The 23,420-nt window shown below is 47.1% G+C and overlaps 1 protein-coding gene and 1 long non-coding RNA gene across 5 annotated transcripts in view; one reads left to right on the top strand and one right to left on the bottom strand.

The window, feature by feature from the left end:
* The window catches only part of LOC309715301, a 31,020-nt gene that overhangs the window by 6,110 nt on the left and 1,490 nt on the right, over nt 1-23,420 (top strand). The window contains exon 2 of the long non-coding RNA XR_014279180.1: nt 11,150-11,378. This is a non-coding gene — a long non-coding RNA (uncharacterized lncRNA). The remainder of the gene's footprint in view (nt 1-11,149; nt 11,379-23,420) is intronic.
* Nucleotides 1,952-21,607, bottom strand: LOC309715262 (hepatitis A virus cellular receptor 2 homolog). Of its 4 annotated transcripts, none has more exons than XM_082548246.1 (7): nt 19,300-19,711; nt 7,938-8,279; nt 7,496-7,564; nt 7,128-7,189; nt 5,190-5,274; nt 3,636-3,663; nt 1,952-2,728 (listed from the first exon to the last, which is right to left on the bottom strand). In XM_082548246.1, the coding sequence occupies exons 1-7, from the start codon at nt 19,331-19,333 to the stop codon at nt 2,593-2,595; spliced, it is 756 nt and encodes a 251-aa protein (XP_082404372.1). In that variant the 5' UTR covers nt 19,334-19,711; the 3' UTR covers nt 1,952-2,592. The 4 variants fall into 4 exon arrangements, with proteins under 4 accessions (XP_082404372.1, XP_082404371.1, XP_082404373.1 ...); XM_082548245.1 differs by lacking the exon at nt 19,300-19,711 and adding an exon at nt 9,941-10,295; XM_082548244.1 differs by lacking the exons at nt 1,952-2,728; nt 3,636-3,663; nt 5,190-5,274; ... (1 more) ...; nt 7,496-7,564; nt 7,938-8,279 and adding exons at nt 15,256-15,951; nt 17,190-17,217; nt 17,403-17,484; ... (1 more) ...; nt 18,296-18,358; nt 18,558-18,899 and having other exon boundaries at nt 19,300-21,607.

Below are 23,420 nucleotides of genomic sequence, written 5' to 3'. Positions count from 1 at the left end.
TGCCTTTGAAAACGTCAGGATATTCGCTCATGATGTCTGGTGCTTTGGTGGGCTGCTCTGCTTCCATGCTCTCCGTTACTGCGTACTACAGATGGCACGATACCACTTTTTTATGTCCGATACCGATATGAATCCGATATAGTGTGTTTTAATAAATAAAACTGTTTTTTTAAATATCTTTCTGCATTTTGTATAAGTTCAAACTCAACTTTAAATAAACAACAACACTAAAGCTATCCTGTTATACCTGTATGCAAAAAATACACTGCACCCAAAATATTTCATAGTTCAGCAAAACTGATCAATCTAATAAACTTAAACCTGCTCCATCCTCCTATTCTGGTATTTTAAAGAGTAAGCAACCAAACTAATAGGTTTGCCAACTCCCAGCAAAAAAGGTTTATGTGGAACATAAACAAGCGGACACGCGATGGTCTTACCATCGTTGTTGCTAACGACAACGCATAAAAACAGGCGCTTGTCCGTCCGTAGTGTGGTTATATTAAATATAAGAGAAAGAGAGAACTTTAATAAATGAACATAGCCACTACAGCGACATCAGAACCATGAAAAACATATTATCGTAAACAGTTTATTTTACGACACCACGAAACAAACGATAGCGTAAAATGAAACGATAGATGTTTTTATATCGTCATCCGATATATATGGTTATATGAACAGCCCTACTATAACCTAGTAAAGTATAAAGAGTAAATGTACTTAGTTACCTTCCACCACTGAAAAGCTTAATTTCCAGGTTACTTAGTTCTTCTAATTTAAGCAACTCAAGTTTAGTCTGCTTAATTTTTCTAACTAAGCAGTCAGGAGGGCGTGCTGAGCCAACCAGAGGAGAAGAGAGCCATTGTTACCACATCAGGTATGCACGGTCAATTGCTGGGTGCCGAACAGCACGCAAGTAGTTTCAGTGACAACTTTTATTTTCACCACAAGTGTTCACAACTGGAATGTGAGTTTCACAAATGCTAAATACAACAACTAAACCATAGAGCTTTATGCAGCCTGAGCTAAGTGAGCAATCTGGTCATTCGTCAGTGGAAAACAGCTGCTCCGAGGATTGGGCTGGAGGGAGAGTCAACCTGGGTCCGGGGAAAGGGTCGGAGTCACTGAATATAGACGTTCAGGTAGGGTTCGGGAGGAATATGGGCAAGCTGTGAGTTAGCACAGGTGGTCTGTAGTGGCAGGGAGGCAGGCAGGTGAACGGGGTGAACAACCCGTGGGACTGGCAGGTGGTCCAGCGTCCAGATGGGAGCTCTTCGGCAGAGATTTGCGTCCAGCAACTTGATGCGTGGAAGGGTTAGCTGAGAATCTGCCGAAGAGAGGTTGCGTACGCTGGCCTTATGAGTCCCCGGCTTAATCACCCACAGGTGCGAGCAATCAGCAGAACACAGAGGCCCCTCCCAGCGGTGGAGATGCCGCCTCAGAGGGAGACACACTAGCACACCCCCGGACCATGACACGCACAAAACACACCTGCACCTGCAGCACAGAGTCCTCCAGCCGGGGTGTAGCTTTGAGCCTGTGGCCTGATGGGAGTTGTAGTTCTTTCACAGGGTCTTCTCTCTTAATCAGAGAATCAGTGATCTGAGGAGGAGGCTCCATCTGTGAAGATAGCTGATCACTGAGGTGGTGGAGGAAAAAATCCAGCAGTACAGAGCCGTTCTCCTCCTGCAGGGGGTGCTGTGGTGTCTTCAGCCTGAGCGGGTGGAGCAGGAGAGCTGGAGATGAACTTCCTGAGTGAGCTGCTGGGCATGAAGGTGCTGCTGCTGCTGGAGCAGAGAGTCTTTACAGGAGAGACAGAGGGAGGGCGCCGCCATGATGGTGATGTTGGTGTAACGCCATCATGGATGAAATAAAGCTCGTGTGCTTTTTTCTGACATGTCAACTTTTTTTCCCCTTTCAGAAACAAAGACGTCATATCTGAGCTGGATCAAAGGAACAAATAACGTTTATTACTGTCGTCATAGCGATCTTACAAAATTGCATCTTTACCCTAGTACAGGTGTGGGGTTCTCACGTGTAACTCCGCCCCCATGGCTGTGATTAGAGATATTACAGAGTCTTTTTTAATCATAGTCAGTCCATCAAACAGCCTGAGCTCACAGCACAGCTGAGTCTGTGTAGCTGCAGGTCATCTGTCCGGCCAGCAGGTGGAAGCAGCGTGCAGAAGAAGAACTGAGCGCCCAGGTTACCAGTCAGAGGTAAACGTGTTTCAAGGAACAGAAGAAGAGTTCAAACCAACCTTTAAAAGTCCTCCAAACATTTTATTAAATTAAATCTGAAAAGCCAGGAAACCTCACCAAACCTTTCACAATAAAAGCTCTTTACATCTTTATTTACATGTTAGCACCTGCTGTCTGCAAACCTTCAGCCTGAAGGCGGGGTTAGTCACCTGGGACCACAGCTGTAGCTCTCTGATTGGACGCTTTCAAAGCAAAGCGTGAGAGCAAGGCTATCTTCCTAAAATACTGGAGGCTTCTCAGGGCAAAGCTGTTGTCTCGTCTGTCCGCGACAGAGCTCGTCATCGTCCTGCCTCCAGACTCTGCGGATGAGTGGGTGGAGCCTCAGAGCTCAGGGGCAATTCTCGTATACGCCACCATCCATCTGGTAGATGTTGTCCACGGCGGCGGGCTGAGCGTGCAGCTGCAGAGTCGACGACGTGGGGTTGAACCGCACTGAGTCGCTGATATGCCGATGCTGCCGAGGACTGAGACATGAGAGCGAGAGTGTTAGTCAGCTGACCTTTGGCTATAGAAACATTAATGAGATTACTCTGACTGCAGGAGATTATAACATCCTGCAGAGAAGCTCCAAAATAAAACGATTTGCTGCTTCTGTCACATTTTATTATAAACCAAATATTAAAAAATATGATTTAATTTTATCCACACATCTAAAACTCTAAGCTGCTGATTGAATCTGTTTCCTGCTTCCATCCTCATCATGACTCAGATTTTCCAAAGTAAAAGCCTCAGACTTGACTCAAAGCAGTGTGAAAGGTCACTTCCTGTTCGTGACTCTGATTATGCTGCAGTTCAAATGAAGCATTAACGAGCAGTCGTGTTAATGATGATGATGAAGGACCTTCCTCCCCATGCTCTGAGGCTCCAGTGCAGCAGTGATGGAGCTGGAAACACTGAGGCTGTGGATCAACCACACCCACTCGTGCTGGAGCGGCTCTGATGGACTCGGCTCACAGTCGCTGAATCACAAACCAAAGATCGAGACAACCCGTCCCTGTAAACGGCAGAGCTTTGGTAGTGTCGCGCTTGTTCTTGAGTTTGGACGCCATAATGGCGGACTGTGTTCAGGGCTTTTATGGACGGTGTTTCTAGTAGCGGAGGGGTGGAGGGTGTGGTGCTGCTGTGGGTGAACATGAGGCTCTGACACGGGCGTCAGCTCGAAATGATTCCACTCTGATGGGCCTTAAAGGTCGAGCGAGCCGCCGTTGGCTGGTTTGAACTCTGTGGTTGTCTCACCTCTCAGTTTCAGTCTGAACACGCGATGAAGGCTGAGAGATGATGAGTCACGACTTCTCAGCAGCGTCCGCGATGGTCGAGGTGCGGAGACACGTTAGTTACTCAGAAACACAAAGATAAGGATTGTGCACTCACACTGTGTGGAGGAGCTTCAGTCTTCTCACTGCAGAGACACAAAACAGCAGAAACATGTTAATGACGAGACGTTTGTGACATAAAAAGAACAAAGCACACAAATCAGCACCAAGCCGAGCGACCGAGCCCGACGCGAGAAACACAAAGACCAACGCACTGAGACGCGCTCCTGATGATCGATGACCTCGCCTGAAACATCCAGACACCGTCGCTCTGTGAGGGCGGCGAGGTCAACGCTGCAGACGCCATGTTGGGTCCAGATCACAGCTCACGAAGAGCTGAATGAGCGCAGAACGTCGTTCAGTTTCTTTATTTTAACGTTGTTTCCTGTCTTACATGCGCACACAGCAGCAGACTGCAGCTAGCTTCATGCATGCAGCAGATGCTTCGGCCCCGTGGGAGGACCAGAGGAGGCCCTGACACGCACCTTCATCTGGACTTTAACATGATTCACTGCAGAAATGATGAGTCACGTCACACGGACGTGTTCGCTAATGCAGCTCAGCGTTTCCATCAGAGCTGCTGCTACAGAGCGGGGGCGCTGACGTCAGCACGAGGGTCTACCGCATGATTCTCAGTAATGATGAGCGATCCAGCCCACGCGCTCGCTCTGCGGCGACACAGACCCGAACATCTGGTTCTCAGGAGAAGGCGGAGCTCCTCGGGCGTGTCTGCAGAGGTGAAGCTCGGGAACAAACTGTTGAAATGTTCACACCTTCAGCTCGGCCTCCGCACCATCTCAGCGGTCTCGCCTCCTGCAGGGGGCGCTGTGGTGTCTCTAAGCTTCCCTCTCACTGGAGCTCCATGTTTGTGTTAAACAGTCTGGTTTCAGCGCACTCTCTTGTCTCCGAGACATCTCCACGCCATCACAGGTGTGCAACACCTGTCCACTCCTCATCCTCTTGTCCTTTTGCAAGGCTCCATTAAATATCCAACGATTATTGTACAAAAATAAAAACAATCAGCTGATCTGAGAGGACCTGACCAGGATGCGTCCCTGTTTATTAAACCGCGCTGCGTCACATGAGCCCAATGTTTCCTGTCTGGCTCAGCTAAAAACACCAGATCATGGACGGGGAACTTCCTCTTTGTCCTCCTTTACTTTGTGCTTCTCTGCTCTGGCTTCCAGTTTCCTACAGGATCAAACTTTTAGCCGAGCCCCTTCATACCTGTCTGAGCTCCTTTCATGCTCCAGAAAAAGCAGGAGGTCCAGCTCAGGATGAATTAGTCCGTCCCTCGGACTAAACTCAAATCTCGTGGCGATAGAGCCTTCTCTCTGGCAGGTCCCAGACTTTGGAGTAGTTTCCGCCTAAATATTTAAATCACTTCTAAAGACACATTTTTATACTCTGTTTAACACACTATGACCATTTGGTCTTATTCAGTAGTCTTAGGTTTTGTTTTATTCTCTTATTGTCCCTTTATGTTTATTGTTTTACATTGTTTCTGTTTTAATGGCATCATTGTTGGGCACTTTGTGCAGCATGAGCTGTCTGGAAATGTGTATAGACAAACTTGACCTTGTCACTGTGAGGACAGTTTGACTAAACTCACCCAGGAGTCCTACGATGGCGAGCAGAGACACCAGCCCCAGCAGGACGCAGACGACCACCACCATCAGCTGACCGCCGTCCTCGCCCTGTAAACCCAGAAAAACACCACATGACTCTGTCACAGGGAAGCTTCACCTTCTGTAATGCAATCAGCAGAGAGTTCGTCTGTTTGACTGACTACTCTTTGGTCTCACAGCATTTATTCAAATAACACTTTTATATTTGGTGCCTTCTTTCCCAGCATGCATTTGGCTGCCACAGTGAAGTCAGTGCGATGGCTTTAAAAAGCTCAACAACACAATGAACTCGTATTGATCCACACAAAGTTCAGTGTATTTCCCATTTAGCCTCCTTACCCCTCAGAGACTGAGCACAAAATCACTACAAGCTCATGTCCACCTGCTGCCCCTGGACAGGTGTGGTAAAAGGTGTGACTCCACCTGTGTCGTGTTATTCAGTATCTGTGGTGTATAAATAGCCCTGCTGCTTCTCTGATTATCAGGTGGTCAGTGGGTTGGTCTTGTTTGTGGTTTTCTGGTCTCACTCTCTTGTTGTCTAAACTGCTTTTGTTTCCTCTTGTTCTTGTTGCAATTATAATCATTGCATATTAGGACCATATCACCCTATTAGAGACCTTGTAGTACCATATCACCCTATTAGAGCACTTCGCTCTCGCTCTGCAGGCCTACTTGTTGTTCCTAGAGTATTTAAAAGTAGAATGGGAGGCAGAGCCTTCAGTTTTCAGGCCCCTCTTCTGTGGAACCAGCTTCCAGTTTGGATTCAGGAGACAGACACTATCTCTACTTTCAAGATTAGGCTTCAAACTTTCCTTTTTGCTAAAGCATATAGTTAGGGCTGGACCAGGTGACCCTGAATCCTCCCTTAGTTATGCTGCAATAGATGTAGACTGCCGGGGGATTCCCATGATGCATTGAGTTTTTCCTTTCCAGTCACCTTTCTCACTCACTATGTGTTAATAGACCTCTCTGCATTGAATCATATCTGTTATTAACCTCTGTCTCTCTTCCACAGCATGTCTTTATCCTGTCTTCCTTCTCTCACCCCAACCAATCACAGCAGATGGCCCCTCCCCTCCCTGAGCCTGGTTCTGTTGGAGGTTTCTTCCTGTTAAAAGGGAGTTTTTCCTTCCCACTGTCGCCAAAGTGCTTGTTCATAGGGGGTCATATGATTGTTGGGTTTATCTCTGTGCGTATTATTGTACGATCTACTGTATGATTAAAGCGCCTTGAGGCGACTGTTGTTGTGATTTGAGGCTGTATAAATAGTTTTTATCAGCTTGTCAGTTATCTTTAAGTCGCTCTAATCTTTACAAATACTGTGTGTGTGTGAAAAAATAATTAATTTTATATATAAAGAACCAAGAAATACTTTTTTATCTCAGGTTCTGGTTTGGACTGTCCAATCACACGAGGCCGCGTTAGCAGCAGTGTGAGGTGCAGACAATCCAAATAACGTGATCAGAAACATTTAACACACAAGCTGACATGAATACAATTTACTGCTTTTTAAGATATAATGTGAGACGTAAGGACCCACAGACACCTGGGAGATGTTTATTCATGTAACTCGATGAGGGTCGCTCACATGGATCCTGCTGCTGGATGTAACTCTGTGAACCTGCAGGGATTTCATACACTCAGAGGAAAGACTTCTACAAACAGCTGGAAGCGTGCAGGATTATTGTTAGGATGATTCTCACTGTTCACATCCTCAGTATGAAATATGTGGGGTGATGGTAACAGCAGCAGGTTTGACACAGCTAAGGGAGGACGTAACTCCATTAGGTTTAGCGGTTATAGATCGCAGTGACTGCAGTGTTTTTAATGTGAAACTGTCTTTAAGGATGTGAAAGTCCCGACACCCTGACTTTGGTCGTTCTCAGCGACTTCATGTTTTCATGGTGTTTTTCTTTCCTCACCTCGCTGCTGCTCGTCATGGTGGAGGGCGAAGTCAGGAGGCTTTCTGCGGAGGTCATGAGACCTGCAGCATGAGGAAGCGAAAGCAGAAGATTTTAAGACAGCTGTGTCAGCAGCAGCATGATGTCATGATGATTTAATTTTAGCCTCTGATTCTTTATTCCAGAAACGCACTGAGTCTGAGACCAAACAGTTCCTGTCACTTTCAGTCTGATTGGACAAAAATCAGGAAGCGATGCTATAATTATGTGACGACTAATAAAGTTTGTTCCACAGAAATGTAAATGATCCTCTTTCCTGTCATCTGTGTTTGGTCCTGACAATCATGTGTTACTTCATTTCTGTCATCAGCTGATTAATCACAGGTCACCTTCAGAGGCTGCCGTCGGCTCTGTGGGCGTCTCTGAGTTTGGCGCCGTCCTTGTGGGAGTTTGTGGCGCTGAAACAGATCATTGACATGACGTCAGCACACTCTGCTTCAGATGAGTCTTTGTAATGAGAGGATCAGCAGGTGAGAGCAGTTAAATGGACACGTCTTCAGAGAGCTGCAGCTTCCTCGTGATGCTATTATCAGGAAACTAAAGCTAAACAGAGATTTCTTTATTTAAACACGACTCGAGTCACGACTTCATGATGCTCAAATGAAAAGAGGAAAAGGAAACAGCCCCGAGGTTAGACCTGGTCGACGTGCTGATTTCTGAACAAGGACAACTGTGTGAGGAAGACTCTCTTCTCACTGTGTAGACTGAGACGAAGCTGTAGTTGCTATGATACCAGAGTCCGATGGTTCTGGTGTTGTAATAATTCCTCACCTGTGGCGACGCTCAGGTCAAAGTGATGCTTCTCATCGTTGAACCAGCCGGGTATCTCCACCCTGCAGCCGTATCGTCCAGCGTCTCCCTCTGTGAGGTTCATGATGGTCAGAGAGACGTCTCCGTCCTCCAGTCGGCCCAGCAGCTCATACCTGCTGGAAGCTCTGGTTGACACTCTGAGTCCATCTGTGGAGATCAGCGGATTGGAGCAGCCTCTGGTTGGTATTTCTCCTCGCTGCCAGCACGCTGACAGAGCGCCGTGATATTTCCTGTCATATTTACAGGGCAGAGTGACGTCCTGACCTGTGTGACCTTTGACCCTGCTGCTGTCACATTCACAGACTGGAAACAGAAACACAGGAAAGCTTTGTTACATCAGATCCAAACTCTGCTCAGGGCTCAGATCAGGTCAATGTCATATCATCTTCACTGGTTTTACTGGTTTAACTGGGTCTGAGAGAGTAATTTCGAAACGGGGATCAATAAAGTATAGATTATTATCATTATTAAACTGGCGTTTTAATCGATACCAGTGCCTGATCAGTTTTATAGATTCTGCTTGTTTGGCAGTTTGATGTCAAAGTTTAAAAGAGAAGGTCAAAGGAGCTTGCAAAGAAAAGCGTCTGGACTTCTTTAAGTTGCTTGAAGACGTTTTAACTCTCATCCGAGAAGCTTCTTCAGTTCTAAAACCAGAAGTTTAGTTCAAAAATCATCCCCTATGTAGCCGGTGTATCAGAGAAACTCAGGAGAGTCTTCTCCAAGCACGACATCCTGGTTTCAGACCCAGCAACACGCTCAGACACAAACTGGTTCATCCCAAAGATTACAAGACGAACTCCCAACTCTTGAGCCACGATCGCCCTTTCGCCTCCTTTATCTTAGTGTCCTCGATTACTTTCAACTCTGTCTTGTTACCCTTATGTTTCCTTGCTCTCGGATCACCTGCTGCTTCCATTTAAAGCTTCAGTTTGTTTCTGTTCTCTGTATGTTCCCTTTGTTCCTTCGGTCTTTAGGTATTCAGACTCTGCTCTTTGTGTGTTATTGGAGTTATTAAAGGTTAGTTTTGTCTTTGACCTCCAAGACTCAAAAACAACACATAAGGATGAGAATCATGGAAAACAAACCCAGATGGTGTTTGTGAAGCCTCAACATGAACATTTCCATCGTCACCATGGAAACCAAACATGAGAAGCAGGAGGTGGATGAGACTGAAACAACTTGTCAGTCACAGGTTTTTAGCCAATGAGCATTTCCAGGATAATCCTCCTCTCCAACACATGGAGTGACCAAAATCTACAAACTACACGTTAAATTAGATTAAATATGAAAACAGTGACTGAGTTCACACTCATCAGGTCGAGGATCAGCCCCAGGCCCCCTGCTGGTCATTAGAAGAATGCAGGTTTAAGACACATTTGGCTTCACTTTTTAGAAATCCAAGCTCCGTCCAGCTTTGCTCTCTGTCAGCTCACCCAGGCTCAGCGCCAGAGAGACTTTGACCTTTAGATGAATTCTCACACAGCTACAGATATGACAGAGAGAAGAAGACGTTTATCCACCGTAACCCTGGAGAGGACGGCAGTGAGGTTTAGACCGCCACTGACCCTGTCCCCCCGAGGTTGTGACAAAATCACTGCTTTTTGTTCATCAGTGAAGAGACGTCAGAGATCAGTTTCAGTAAAAAAAAGACCTTTGGGGTCATCTGAGGTTAAAAGGAAGCACACGGTGAACCAGCTGTTATCGCTGGGTAACATGACGGTTAACAGGTTTTCATTCTCGTTGTTAGCCAACCCTTCAGGAAACCCAGCTGTGCTGACGGGGAATCGAGTTTTCACACAACTATAAAACACATCCACCATGTGAGGCAGAGAGATAAAAAACAGCAAAGTTTCACCAGCAGCACAGCTGAGGTGGATCCCACGTTTTCAGTGATGATGAAGGTTAAATAAAGACACCAGACAAATAAATCTCAGGATCAGAGACAGTGGAAAGGTGCAGGTTACCTGTGAGCAGCGCCAGCAGCAGCACGACCTTCATGACGAAGCCCGAGTGACTCGTCAGAGCTCGCCAACACGTTTAAACAGCTGCTGACAGCCTGCGAGTCATCACAGCTGCACGCTGCAAAAAATGATCCTGAAACCACAAAAACAGAGAGGCGGGGCTCCTGACACAGTCTTTACTCAAACAGTTAATCCACGGATTCGACTCCAGATTATTTCCTTTACAGTTCAGCGTTTTGTTGACATTTAGCTCCCTCTGTTATCATCCTCACCCCCTCGTGTCCTCCATGTTTTCTTCCTTTACGTTTTATAGTTTGTTTTTTTCTGGAGGTCTCATGTTTTGTAGCGCTGTGGTTCTTGTTGTACTTGAGTTTATGATTGATGCACTCTGTTCAGTGTAGCCTGTGTAGTATTTATTCTTGGAGTTATTTCCTGTTTTATTTTGGTAGTTGGCTTTCTTCTGTCTTGTGCTTAGTTTTACTTCCTCCCCCGTCTGTCGCCCTCCTGATCACCCCAGGTGTATAAATAGTCCTTCCCTCAGTCTTTGGTTCAGTTTGTTGCCTTCGTTGGACTGTTATTAGGCCGGGCCGTTAACCAGATTAACCAGTCAGGAGCAGATTATAGAGCAGAGATGGTGGTTTCGCAGCACAGCAACCCCTGAAAGCTGAGCTGAGAACGGTCACAGACAACAACAATAAAGAAACAAAAATAGTTTTGAGTTCAGTTTAAGTCCAGAGTCTTTGTGTCCGTCCCTCTCGTCTTATGCACATAGAACAAATGTCTGAAGGTTGACGTAAGCATGAAGGTGGTGCTGCTGTTCAGATGAAGCTGACCTCAGACGTTTGCTTCTGTCTGCTCTCAGAACTGAAGCCACAGTAGACGCCAGACTGAAGCTTTGAATCCTCAGAGTTAAACCAGCAGCATTGTTTCGCTTAGATTAATCAAAAACAGCTATTTACTAGAAATGAAACCTTCAGAGCTCACCAGGGGCCGCAGGCCACGCTTTGTGAACCACTGATGTGAAAAACATTAAATATGATATTTCAGTCATTACAAAACATGTATTATAGTATTTAATTAATAGCTGCAGTATTTATTGTGTATTAAACTATTTTATTGTCTACAGAGAACATTTAATATCTATTCTGTGTACATTTGTAATATTTTATGCGTAATTATGGTTTATTTACAGTATTTTCTTGCATCTTTCAGTGTTTCTGCAGCTGAGCAGGCAGAGCTGAGCTGCAGTCACTACTTTCATGGTTAAGTTACTAAACTTCCGCCTCACAGACAGCAGGATGACTACGAGGGGGAAGTTTTCCCCCACAGCACAGCTGAGTCTGTTCAGCTGCAGTTCATCGATCAGCCACACGGTGGAGGCAACGAGCATTAAACAGGAGTGAGAAACACAAGAAGAAGAACTCACAGTGCGGAAAAAAAGGTGAGTTCCAACCGACCATTAAAACAATTAAATTAGCAGACTCATTTGTACTGTTGAAAGTGATTATTTAACACATCAAGCCTTAAATAAAGGATTGTTTAAGGCTTCCAAGCTTGAGGTCCATACGGTACATCTCAAGGAATCAATTTTCTCACTTAACGAGATTATAAAAGATGCCAGAACTGAATATTTTGCTTATCTAACAGCTTCAAAAAAGAAAAATCCCAGAGTATAGTTTGAAACAATTAAAAACATTGTCTCTCGTGATATTCCTCATGTACCAGTCTATACTAAATCTCATTGTAATGACTTTATTTTAATTGAATTGATTGATTTACCTTTATTAGTCCCACAAGGGGAAATTTCATAAGGCTGCCGACCTATTGCACGCAATGGCGGCGCCATCTTACCCTCCGACCACACATACATGACACAAAACATCACATGGGGAAGACAGGTCAGAGAGGTATAACAATGGAAAATGCACCACATGAGGAAAGATAAGGAGAAAAAAATAACTCCCCCCAGACTGAGCTCCAACAGGGAGATCAGTTTGAGAACAGAAAAAAACACCTCTGCACATGAAACACCTATCAATACACAGTGTTGGGGAGTAACGGAATACATGTACCGCCGTTACGTATTTAAAATACAAAATATGAGTAACTGTATTCCGTTACAGTTACCGTTTAAAAAGGTGGTATTCAGAATACAGTTACTTTGTTGAAATAAATGGATTACACTGCGGTACTTTCCTGTTTCATGTTGTCGCGGGTGAGGACTGTTTGGGTTTGTTTGACAGCTACGCTCTTTGTTCCAGGCGGCAGCGTTACGGTTGCCATGGTTACAGGGCGACGCTCTCTCTCTCTCTGCGACTGTGTGTTTCCTGGGTGAGAGAGCGCCTTTTCGTTGTTGTTGTTGTGCTAAGCTAACAGGCAGAATGCTACAAGCATAGCTCTAAAGAATGTAGCATCATGGGCAGTGTAGTCCGTGTTGCAGGGAGAATGCACTGCCATACACGTTATGTGTCTGTGAGCGCGAGGAGGGAGAAAAAGGGGAGTGGAAAGGTACGAGTTGTCATCGAGGAAAAACGGGAGCTGGAAGCATGTAAATATAATAATAACCACTGCAGCCAAGAAGAGAGCCTGACGAGCCCAGTTGTAAGTAAGCTGTTAAGACTCGACTGTACACCGTGTTCCTGTTTTCCTCCGAAAACAATAAGTTTCGTTGGAGCAGCCTTTCAACGCCTCTCTCTGTCTCTGCTAGCAAAGTTGACCCACACAACAAAGTAAAGCTATTTTTCGGCTACGAGCCGACAGGGACCCCGCCGTATTAGTCAGAGGTCCCTTTACTACAGTTCGGAGTCGCGGACCTTCAGTAACAGTAATAAATCACACAGCAATAGCACATTCACGTAGTTGTAAAAAGCACGATAATATATTAAGTAATCCAAAGTATTCAGAATACGTTACTGTCATTGAGTAACGTAACGGAATACGTTACAGAATACATTTTGGGGCATGTAATCTGTAATCTGTAATGGAATACATTTTAAAAGTAACCTTCCCAACACTGTCAATACACCAAAGAAACACATGACAAGCAACAGGGGGGGTAAAGGGTGAGAGACCGCCGATTTAGACAGCACATCCGGGCCTGCGTACGCTGGTCTCCTTGATCCACCGTCAGCATCGGAGGGGAATAAGTGTCGAAGGCGTTTGGAAAGGGAGGGGGGATGAGTGCATATCAGTGTATATGTGTGTGTGTGTGTGTCCAGAGTTCAGCTGAGACAGTGTCCTTCGCCCTGCCAGGCTAAGTAAACAGTCTTCCAGCCAACCCAGGTGGCCTTGCATGGAATGGGAAGAACAGACTCAACACAGTCGTTATCAGGGTGTTGTTGTTCGGCTCCAGCCTTGAGCCCACAGCTGGTGCCGAAGGGATAGCCACATGATCATGGTGGTTTTTACTTTAGTGCGAACAGCTCATGAGAATTTCAAAGCAGTTCTAACAGTCCAACACTGGTCTCTCAGTCTCCCGTTGGAGAGCCGCGAGCTTCACCATACTTGCGTTCTGTGATGTTGTCATTTCTTGTGCTCAAGGAGCCGATTTCTGAGAACTCACGACCGCAGTGAGCCTCCCCGAGATGTATCCAGTCTGCAGTCAGAGATCTTATTCTGAGTATTCACAGCAGCCGTAGCCTCTCCAAGATCTTCTCCGTGCTGCACTCAATGAGCCCATTTTGAGAAACTCACGCCTCTCCCATCGTTTCAATCCCAGCGGGCAGCCTTGTGGGGGTTTGAACAGCCGGTTCCGCTTTCTTAATTCTCCGATAAGTCAGGGCCAAGCCAGCTCCGATCAGCCAGAACCCTGTTATCATGGTTCATAGGTAGATATCTTCAGCACTCAGGCTCACCCGAGCCCAGACTTCTTGTTGACAAGGGGGTGTCAATTGCATTTAGGGACCAGTTGATCAAATCCATAATTCCTCTTTTAGGTTCTAGAGAACAGACTGTGAGAGAGTGTTCCAGGGAAAAGTAAAAACACAAGACAAGGACATAAGCAGGGAAGCTAAGGGAGAGGAGGAGGAGAAAAGTGCGACCGCCTTCATCAAGAGCAAGAGCAGTGTTCTTAAACTATTCTGTTAATAAGGTCGCTGCTGTCAGGTCTAATATTTCTCCATCCTCCTCCCAGTATCACACTGACACGTTGCTGATACCTGCTCCTCTGTTACTCCTGTCACCTTACAGGACGTCAGTGTCTGCTTGGTCAGATGAAACTGACTTCAAGCCACCTCGATGTACTTCATCATTTTTCATTAGTGTGTTTGACTCTATTGGCCTCTGTATTCTGGAAATAATGAATACTTCTCTTCATACTGGCTCAGTTTCCAGCTATTGTAATCAAACTCTTGTTGAACCAATATTAAAGAAACCAAATGTGGACCCATCTCTTTACAGTTACAGGCCAATATCAAAATGACTGTTGGTGTCAGAGATCTTGGAAAAAACAGCTGCAGAACAACTTAACAACTTTTTGGAGAAGAACAATGTTCTGGACATTTGCACTCCACTGAAACCGCTTTGCTTAAAGCGTGTGGGGACACTCTGATGGCAGCAGACTCTGGAGAGTACACCGTTCTGGTTCTGTTGATCACAGCATCCTGATAAATAGGCTGAAGGACTTGTTTGGGATTACTGGTGTTGTTTAAAATGGTTTATGTCGCATCTATCTGAGAGATCCTTTACTGTCTGTATGAATCAGGTGCTGTCGGAAACATCAGTTCTGCCTTCTGGGGCACCTCAAGGATCTGTTTTAGGTCCGATTCTCTTTTTGCTGTATATACTTCCTCTAGGCCACATTATCAGACGTTACAATAATGACCCGTACTGGGTTTAAAACACGTGGGGATCAAGCTTTTCTGTCTAGACTCTGCTGACTCCTTTAAAAAGCAGCTGAAGACATTTTTATACAAACGGGCTTTTAATTAATTTAACTTGTATGTCTGATCTTATTGTGAAGCACTTTGTGATTTCTATCTGTGAAATGTGCTATATAAATACATTTTACTTACTTACATCACTGAAGCTTAATTAAAAATAGCCCCTCCCACTGTCAGCGATGTCACAGAGGAGACACACACGAGAAATGTTTTCCATATTTAGAAAGCCATGTTTACGTCGCTCTGATGTCCTAAACTCAGAGCTGAGGCACCTTCAACAAGCTGCTGCAGAAAACTGACCATCAGATTTACATCACGAGGAGCTCCGCCCATCCGTGACGTGCTTCGTCTGATTGGCTCCAGCGGGGAGCTTCAGAGATCAGGACGCGGCTCGCCATGTGAGGACAGACTGAAATAGCCAAATCTGAACGATTTCACTCATTTTTCATGCTTTTATTGTTTAAACAACATCAGGAAACATATTGATCAATAAGAAAACAGATGATTGGTGCCGTGTGACAAGCACGTCACATGACCTTATGTGTGTTTGTCACAATAAAAATCTGACGACCGTCTTTGTTTGACGGCTTCAGGTCACGTGTCAGACAGGACGTGTTGTCACGAGTCCCTCGCTTGTCACATGACAAGACATCAAACGAAACTTTAAAACTTTACAGGGAACTTTCGTGGGTGTCTAAAGGGGCGGGGTCACCTGTGTCACTGTGGATACTTATAGGTTAACTCTGAAAAAACAACCTATCAGAATAAAAGCTCGCTGTATCTGTAGGCAGCAACTACACCTGCTGCACACCCGGAGCTCTGTGATTGGAGCCTTTCAAAGCAAAGTGTCCAATCAGAGATACGCTCCTGCTTCCTGTTATCATCCTGCCTCCAGGCGGGTGGGTGGGACCTCAGGGGCAGTACTCATAGTCTCCCCCATCTTCTCCTCTACCTCCATCACCGCCGCCGCCATCGCTACTGCCACCATCGCTACTGCCACCATTGCCGCCATCGCCGCCATCACCGTCGCTCTCCATCTGGTAGATGTTGTCCACGGTGGAGCTCTGCAGCTGCAGAGTGGACGCCGTGGAGCTGAACTGGACCTGCTGACCCGGGCCGACCTTCTCCTGAGGGCTGAGACAGGAGAGCATCAGTTTCATCATCACAGCGACTTCCTGTGGACAGTGAAAGACTTCCTGTAGAGAAGCTCCAGCTTCTCATTAGACATGTCAGCTTTAAAACCTTTGAGATGAATTTGAATAAAAAACGATGACTGATCATATGGTAACCATGGCAGCCGATCGACTGTGTCGGACACGTTTGATCATAAACTGGTGACCTGACACTGTCGGCGATGATCGTTTATATTTCTGCTGCGTGGATCCGTTTCCTGCTTCATCACGAGTTTGATTTTCCAAAGTAAAAGCCTCAAACTTTAAAAATGAGTCCCAGCAGACTCTGAAAGGTCACAGAGTTACGCTGGTTACGCCGTGCTTCAGGCTGAGCGGTCATGTGACCCTCTAATTCAGGCTGTGACATTTCAGCGCGGGGCGCTCGGCCGGGCGAGGATGAGGAGGAGGCAGGGTGTAAACCTCAGAGCTTCCTCTCCTCGCTCGCAGCTTCTGGTAAGCCGAGCAGCAGGGAACCGAAACTCTTGCGGTTGGTGGGCGGAGTCTGCAGCGGGCTCACGGGTGGAGCTCCTGATGCTGGTCGTACGTCACCCGGACCCCAGGAGATGTGAAGAGCGTTGCTATGGAAACAATGATGATCTCAGGTGTTCTGCAGATGTGCCGCAGCTGTGCGCTCCACCTGCCTCACTTACATGTATTTAAAGTTTATTTAAAGTTTTTATGACTGCACGACCACAACCTCAACTTCCTGTTTCCTGTCGTCTGGTCACCGTTCATGACTGTCACACGTGCATAAAACATCCTCGAGTTCCTCTTTCTGCTGCGACCCTGCGACTGCGCTGGAACATGGCTGCCAGCCCGCTGCACACAGCCTCGGCCGTGACGCTCCGCCTTTCTGCTCCGGCGCTGTGACAGCAGCGTGGACACATCTGGGCCCGTGGGCCTGCGTGCTGGGCTTTAACGATCAGGCTGCTTCGTTCTCGCTCAGCATCTCAACGCCACCTGAAACCTCCTGCTCAGCTCGCCTTCGTTTGAAATCGCCCGCGTGGTTTGTGGGTTTCTTTATCTGTGAGTTTCAGTCTGAGCGCGCTCAGTCGTGAGAAGACGCTGCCAAGATGATCGCAGCGCGCCGAAGGCCCGCGAGCCGAGACCCCACGAAGGTCAAACCTGACTCAGGGTTCATCAGCGGCGATCGAGGCGCTCAGACACGGCGTTTATTCAGAAAACAGGAAGTTCACTCACGTGCTGACGAGCTGCTTCAGTCTTCTCACTGCAGAGACACAAACGACGTGATGAGGAGCTCGCCGTGCGTCACAGAGTAAAACACAGTTCAAACTAATAAATGTTTCCTGCATCACTGAGGGCGGGATTAAGAACCCGCTGCCACACCGACCATGGTCGCCGTCCTCGATGTTTCGAGGCCGTGAGAACAGACGGGTTTATTCTCGTACTCACCGGCGACGACGAGTCCACCGAGCGTGAGCAGAAACACGAAGACCAGCAGGACGGCGATCAGAGGCGCCATCGTCTGCGAACCCTGAAAAACACGACATCACCGTCACAGCGAGGCCCGCGGTCTGCTCAAACACTGACACTTTATTAGGAACAGCCAATCACTGCTCAGACTGATGTTCAAAACCTACAAAGAAACTGTCAGAGCGAGACATCAAGTCATAATCTGACTTCATCATCTTCATCATCATCAGGGTCTATAAACAGTCTGGTTTTACTTCCTGTTTAACTTATCTGCTGATATCGATCCACCAATCACAGCGAGGGTGCACTGTGCAGTCCTTTTATGACCGAGTATGGTCAAATAATATTTTCATTGCTCAGAACATCAGTGTGGCGCTCGTGCTGAGCTTCGTCTTCGTGTGGCGGTGGCGTCACACGTCTCACGTTTCACAGCGTTCGTTCGTTTTCTCACCTCGTGGCTGCGCTTCACCCCGGAGGAGGCCGTCAGGGGGCTTTCTGTGGAGGTCACATGACCTGCGGACGTGAAAGCAGACATTTTTAGGACAGCGTGTCAGCAGCAGGATGATGTCATAGCGCTCTCATTTGACCCTGACACGTCTGACTGTACGAAACACCCGAGACACAAACACAGAGGTCGTCCACTGCGGCGTCGTCGATGTTCAAGTGTCCAATAAAGTTAACTGAAAACTTTACACCTGCACTTCCTCTGACTGACACAGACGCTGCTGGTCTCTGTAGGTCATCGTCACCTTCATCACCCGTTCACCTCAGAGCTCCTGACTGGATTATCTGAGTTCATTTGAATTTCTCCTTTTTCCTGCTTTCAGATTCTGTTGCTACATCAAACAGATTCACCGCAGCTCTGTCGTCACCTTCAGTCGGAGAGGACGACGTCGACTCTGTGGGCGTGTCTGTCGTGCGGGCCGTGGGAGCGTCTGAAACAGATCAATGACATGAACACAACGAGCATCAGAGCTGACTCCGAGTCTGATCAGCTGTAAATCAACATCTGGATCTCACAGATGTGTTTCTCTGAGCTGCTGTCAGCGACATGAACGAGTCGTCCTCAGAGAGCCGCTGATGGTTCAGGACGATGATCCCGACACGTGAGCTCGGTCGAACCTGCAGACTCACCTGTGGCGACGCTCAGGTCAAAGTGATGCTTCTCATCGTTGAACAGCCCGGGTATATGCACCCTGCAGCCGTATCGTCCAGCGTCTCCCTCTGTCAGGTTGATGATGGTCAGAGACACGTCTCCGTCCTCCAGTCGGCCCAGCAGCTCATACCTGCTGGAAGCTCTGGTTAACACTTTGTCTCCATCTGTGGAGATCAGCTGATTGGAGCAGCGACTGGCTGGTATCTCTCCTCGCTGCCAGCACGCTGACAGAGCGCCGTGATATTTCCTGTCATATTTACAGGGCAGAGTGACGTTCTGACCTGTGTGACCTTTGACCCTGCTGCCGTCACATTCACAGACTGGAAACAGAAACAGAGGAAAGCTTTGTTACATCAGATCCAAACTCTGCTCAGATCAGGTCAGACTATCGGAGAGGTCACCTCTGACCTGAACTCTGACCCTCGCTGACCTCAGCCTGTAAGCCTGCAGGAGGTCAGCGGGAACGAGCCCACGTTACAGCTGTTACAACACCAGCAGCTCGTCCTCAGACCTCTGCACGTCTCTACCACAGAGACTCAGCCCTGTCACGAGTAATAACCACAGCAGCTCCTCGTCTTTACTCACTGCAGTCTGAACAAGACTCATCCTGCAAACTCAGGCTAAAGCTACAAAAGTGCAGAAGAAGAACGCAGCAGTGACATCAGAGCGGCTAAAGTTTCTGTGTTTACAGAGTTTCAGGGAAAGAGAGCCAGCAGTTACCTGAGAGCAGGGCGAGCAGCAGCCTGAGCTTCATGACGGAGCTGAATGCGCCTCAGAGCAGCTCCAACAGCTGCTGACAGCCACCACAGCTGCACGCTGCAAGAAATGAAGTGACGCGTAAAAACCAGCACCACACGCTGCTGCGGCAGGAGCATCACACACAGCAGGCAGGGACCAATCAGAGAGCAGCTCTCGGTTTACTGTGCTCAGTCAGACGAGTCTGTTTTTACTCTGATTACTTACACTACTTTGGCTTTTACAGATCATATGTGATGATTTATGATCACATGACTGTCGTTACTCGTGTTTATTTCATTGTTTTATAACCTGATGACGTTTTTATCTGCTGAACTAAAATAATAATTCTGGTTTATTCATCATCAATAACATGCAGCTCGTGTTCTCTCGTGACTCCCTCCTAAAAACCTTCACCTTTTACAGATATGATGATTCCACGCCGTGGGCGGGGCTTGGAGGTAAACTGCGGCGGTTCAGCGACGACAGAGTTTAACCCACAGCTCAGTGTTTGCTCCCGCAGGTCTTTCATCACCGATCACGTTCATAGTGTTGAATATCACATTTCATATCAAATATAAAGCCCGAGTCATGTGACCTGTTATTGTAATGACAGAGAATTTGAAACATCCCAGTTTCCTTGAGAGTGATTTGTGTTCACACGGTAACAGGATCAGGACGACTACACACTGAGGCCACGTCCACACCGGCCGGATAGATCTGAAAACGGCGTCCACGCTAGCGTTTCCAGTCGTTTTCACAGAGCCGTGCGTCCACATTGAAACGGTCCAAAGCACAAACTCAAGTGAGAATTAAAGATTTGAAGGAAAGCTGTCTGCAGCACAGATCTGTAACAGGGCCGTCAAAGCTGAGAGCAAACAAAACAACTGCTGTGTAGTGTCCTCCGCTTGATTTGGTCACGTGACTGCATCACATGACTAAAATGCATCATCGTTTTAGAAAGTCTGCGTGTTCGAGTGTCCACACTGCGACGACAGCTCCGTTTTGAAATGTACTCGTTTTCAAAACGCTGCGTTTCTCCTTGAGGAAAACGCCGTCTCAGTGTGGACGGGAGGCCAAACGTTGCGTTTTTAAACAGAAACGTGTTTCATTGTGGACGTAGCCTCAGCCACAGAGTCTGCAAACAGTCCAGAACTACTGGAGAGACACTTGTGGGAGGTTTAGTCCTAAAGAAGACGTCACTGAACCGTGGACAGGAACAAACTGAGAGGTCTCAGGTGAGCTGGACAGACGCCTGCAGCCAGACTGAAGGACGAGCAGGACAAAGGTCCTGCAGGCTGAAGCGTCCTTCGGCCAGACGAGCTGAGACGCTGCTCGTGGTTGGAGGAAGACGGCAGAGGCCACGCCCCCGCAGTGAAGCACGGTGGTGGCAGCATTCTGACTCATCGGGGTGTTTGTGCTTTCATGTCTGGTTTTAGCATCAGCACAGTGGAGCTACTGTGTACCAGAGATGCAGATCTAAGCCAGCACAGGCCACTGGTTCTCTTATTTTGAAAGGTCCTGATCCTGTGTTGTTCCTTGTGTCTGACTTCCTGCTGCTGGGTGGAGAAACCCCTGACAGATGTTTGTTTCACTGCCGTGCTTTGAATGGAACCAGTGATGTCGGCCATGACAGCATCACACAGTGTGTAAGAAACACCAGGATGTGACTGTGGGTGATGTAACCTGAGATCTGAGGGTCAGTTTCTCTAAACGTGAGATTTCAGTTTCCTGCGCTGACCCACATTTCTACACATGTGAGGGAGGGAACACCATCAGCATCCACCACAGAGCTGTTTGTTGTGTGGTTGGAGAGCAGTGGTCACCATGGTTTCCTGTTTGCAGCAGCTGATGGAGGCTGTTTCCTGTGACTACACCCTGGATGCTTTCACTTCCCTTTTTCACCTCTGACAGCCCGCTGTAAGAAATATCTGCAGCTGGACTCATGACACATATTTTAAAGAAAGATTTTTTCAGCCTCCAGAAATGAAAAAAGGAAATAATTTGCTTCATTTTTATGTTTCATTAAAATAAAAACATTTTCCTGTGGGAGGTCGTAGCTAGGGGCGGGTTTTTATAATCGATTCATCGATTAAAATCGATTCTGGCTCGGATAACGTAAAATCGATTCATTAAAATCCTGAATCGATTTTTTTAATATAAATTTATTTTGCCCGAAATGCCAGAATCTCAGGTGACATCTCACAAAATTTCAACAACCACCAAACAGCTAAGACAGTAAATGAGAGCAGGAACACGGATTCTGCACAAAGACGTAAACACACAGCGCGACCCGCGGATCAGAATCAGTGAGATGTGACTTTCTCACAGTCGGGGCTGAAAGCCGACAGCTCGCTGACTCTGATCTGTCGGCGCTTTGTGTTCACGCCCTTTATGCGCTGATTCTAAAGCTGTTAGTTTGATGTCTCTCCAAACAACATTGACCGAACCAGCAGCAAAAGAAGATCCAAACTACGCTTCACATGAACATCGTCATGAATTCACTCTGACTTTTACTGTTTTGCTTCCACCGCGATGCACAGCTCTCTCTCTCTCTCTCTCTCCCTCTCTCTCCCCCCCTCTCTCTCTCTCTCTCTCCCCCCCTCTCTCTCTCTCTCTCTCTGTACTTCAAGAACAGTTTCCTTTTCTTCATTATTCGTTTGCTTGTTACGCACAAGTCCGGGACCAATAAAGTACACTTTCTTTCTTTTCTTTCTAAATGTACTGATCTGAATTATAATATTTCTGACTGTCAAAATTTCCCAGATTTAAATCGAATAGAATCGAATTAAATCGAATTAAATCGAATCGTGGATCGAATCGATTCGGGACCTTGTGAATCGGAATTAAATCGATTCTAGAAATCAGTGACGATACCCAGCCCTAGTCGTAGCGTCTCACACACTGCAGTACCACCTTTGACCACAGCAGGGAACCCCGGCGCTGTTGTTACGTTTCTCAGGTCCGCGCCGGGTTCACGTCTGGGTCTAAAATGTGTTCTGGTCACTGAGTTACGACGTGGATCTGACACAGAGGGATCATTCATGTGAGACGTGTCTGTCACTGATAAATTCCAACCTGCACAGCTGCCTGTCAGGGAATCGAACCCCCGTCTATACGTGACACACACGAGGTTTAGGGCTGGCCAATAACAGCAGGTCTGACTTGATCCAGCTTCATAAAGTCTGCGCTCAGCTTCGCAGCCTGATGCTCGTTTTTTTCCACTTGTTCCGTCACGTTACACAAAACGTGCTGCCTGAGAACGTCTGCCCCCGTCCCTTCTTCAGCCCGCAGGCCGTACGTTTGACATCTCTGCCCACCCGTCAATCTGAGTAACCCTCTTCACTCAGGCCACTCCCACACAGTCAGGGAATCGAACCCCCGTCTCCCACGTGACCGGCGGGAAGACTCATCACTAACGTTCCCTCTAAGCTGCGCGCAGTTGCAGTCACGTACTGTTGCACGGTCTCTGCGCACAAAAACCGAACCTGCATTGAAATTAAAATAAACACGTAAAAAGTCTGTTTTGCAGTGTGAGTCAGCGAGTGACCGGCTGCTCCAGCCAATCACGCGATTCACATTCGTATATACGCAGCTAATCCACGTCGTTGACGGGCTCTGACAGCGTCCTCATGTGCCGACGCCGGCGTTTTAGCAAAGCGGCTGATGTGGAGTGAAGCCACGTTAATGACAACGTTTTAGGAGTGACGGCGGTGTTACGATGTGCCGGGAGTCCGCTGTTCTCGACCTCGCTGTCTGCTGTGGAGCTGGCGGGTCACAGACGTCTCTGAAAACATCGGAGCGCGTTTGGAAATATGTGATATCTTGATAAATCGAGCAGATATGTGAAGTTTACACAGCTACATTCTCGCTTGAAAATAACGTAAAAGCTTATTTTGTGACCCAGAAATATTTAAGAGTTTTTAGCCTCGCTCGTCCACCATTGCAGCGTTTGAGTTTTTGGATGAAATGCATTCTGGGATATTTAGCTGTACCAAGTCCACACAAGTCACCAGTAGGTGGCAGGTGAAGTGTCTTGCCCAAGGACACAACGACCCAGACTGTCCGAGCCGGGGCTCGAACAGGCAACCTTCCGATTACAAGAC

Source organism: Aulonocara stuartgranti, assembly GCF_965226115.1.
Source record: "Aulonocara stuartgranti genome assembly, chromosome: 10".
In the NCBI taxonomy this organism is placed as follows: Eukaryota; Metazoa; Chordata; class Actinopteri; order Cichliformes; family Cichlidae; genus Aulonocara; species Aulonocara stuartgranti.
Note: the sequence above shows the minus strand (reverse complement) of the source record. Positions and strands in the feature narration are given on the sequence as shown.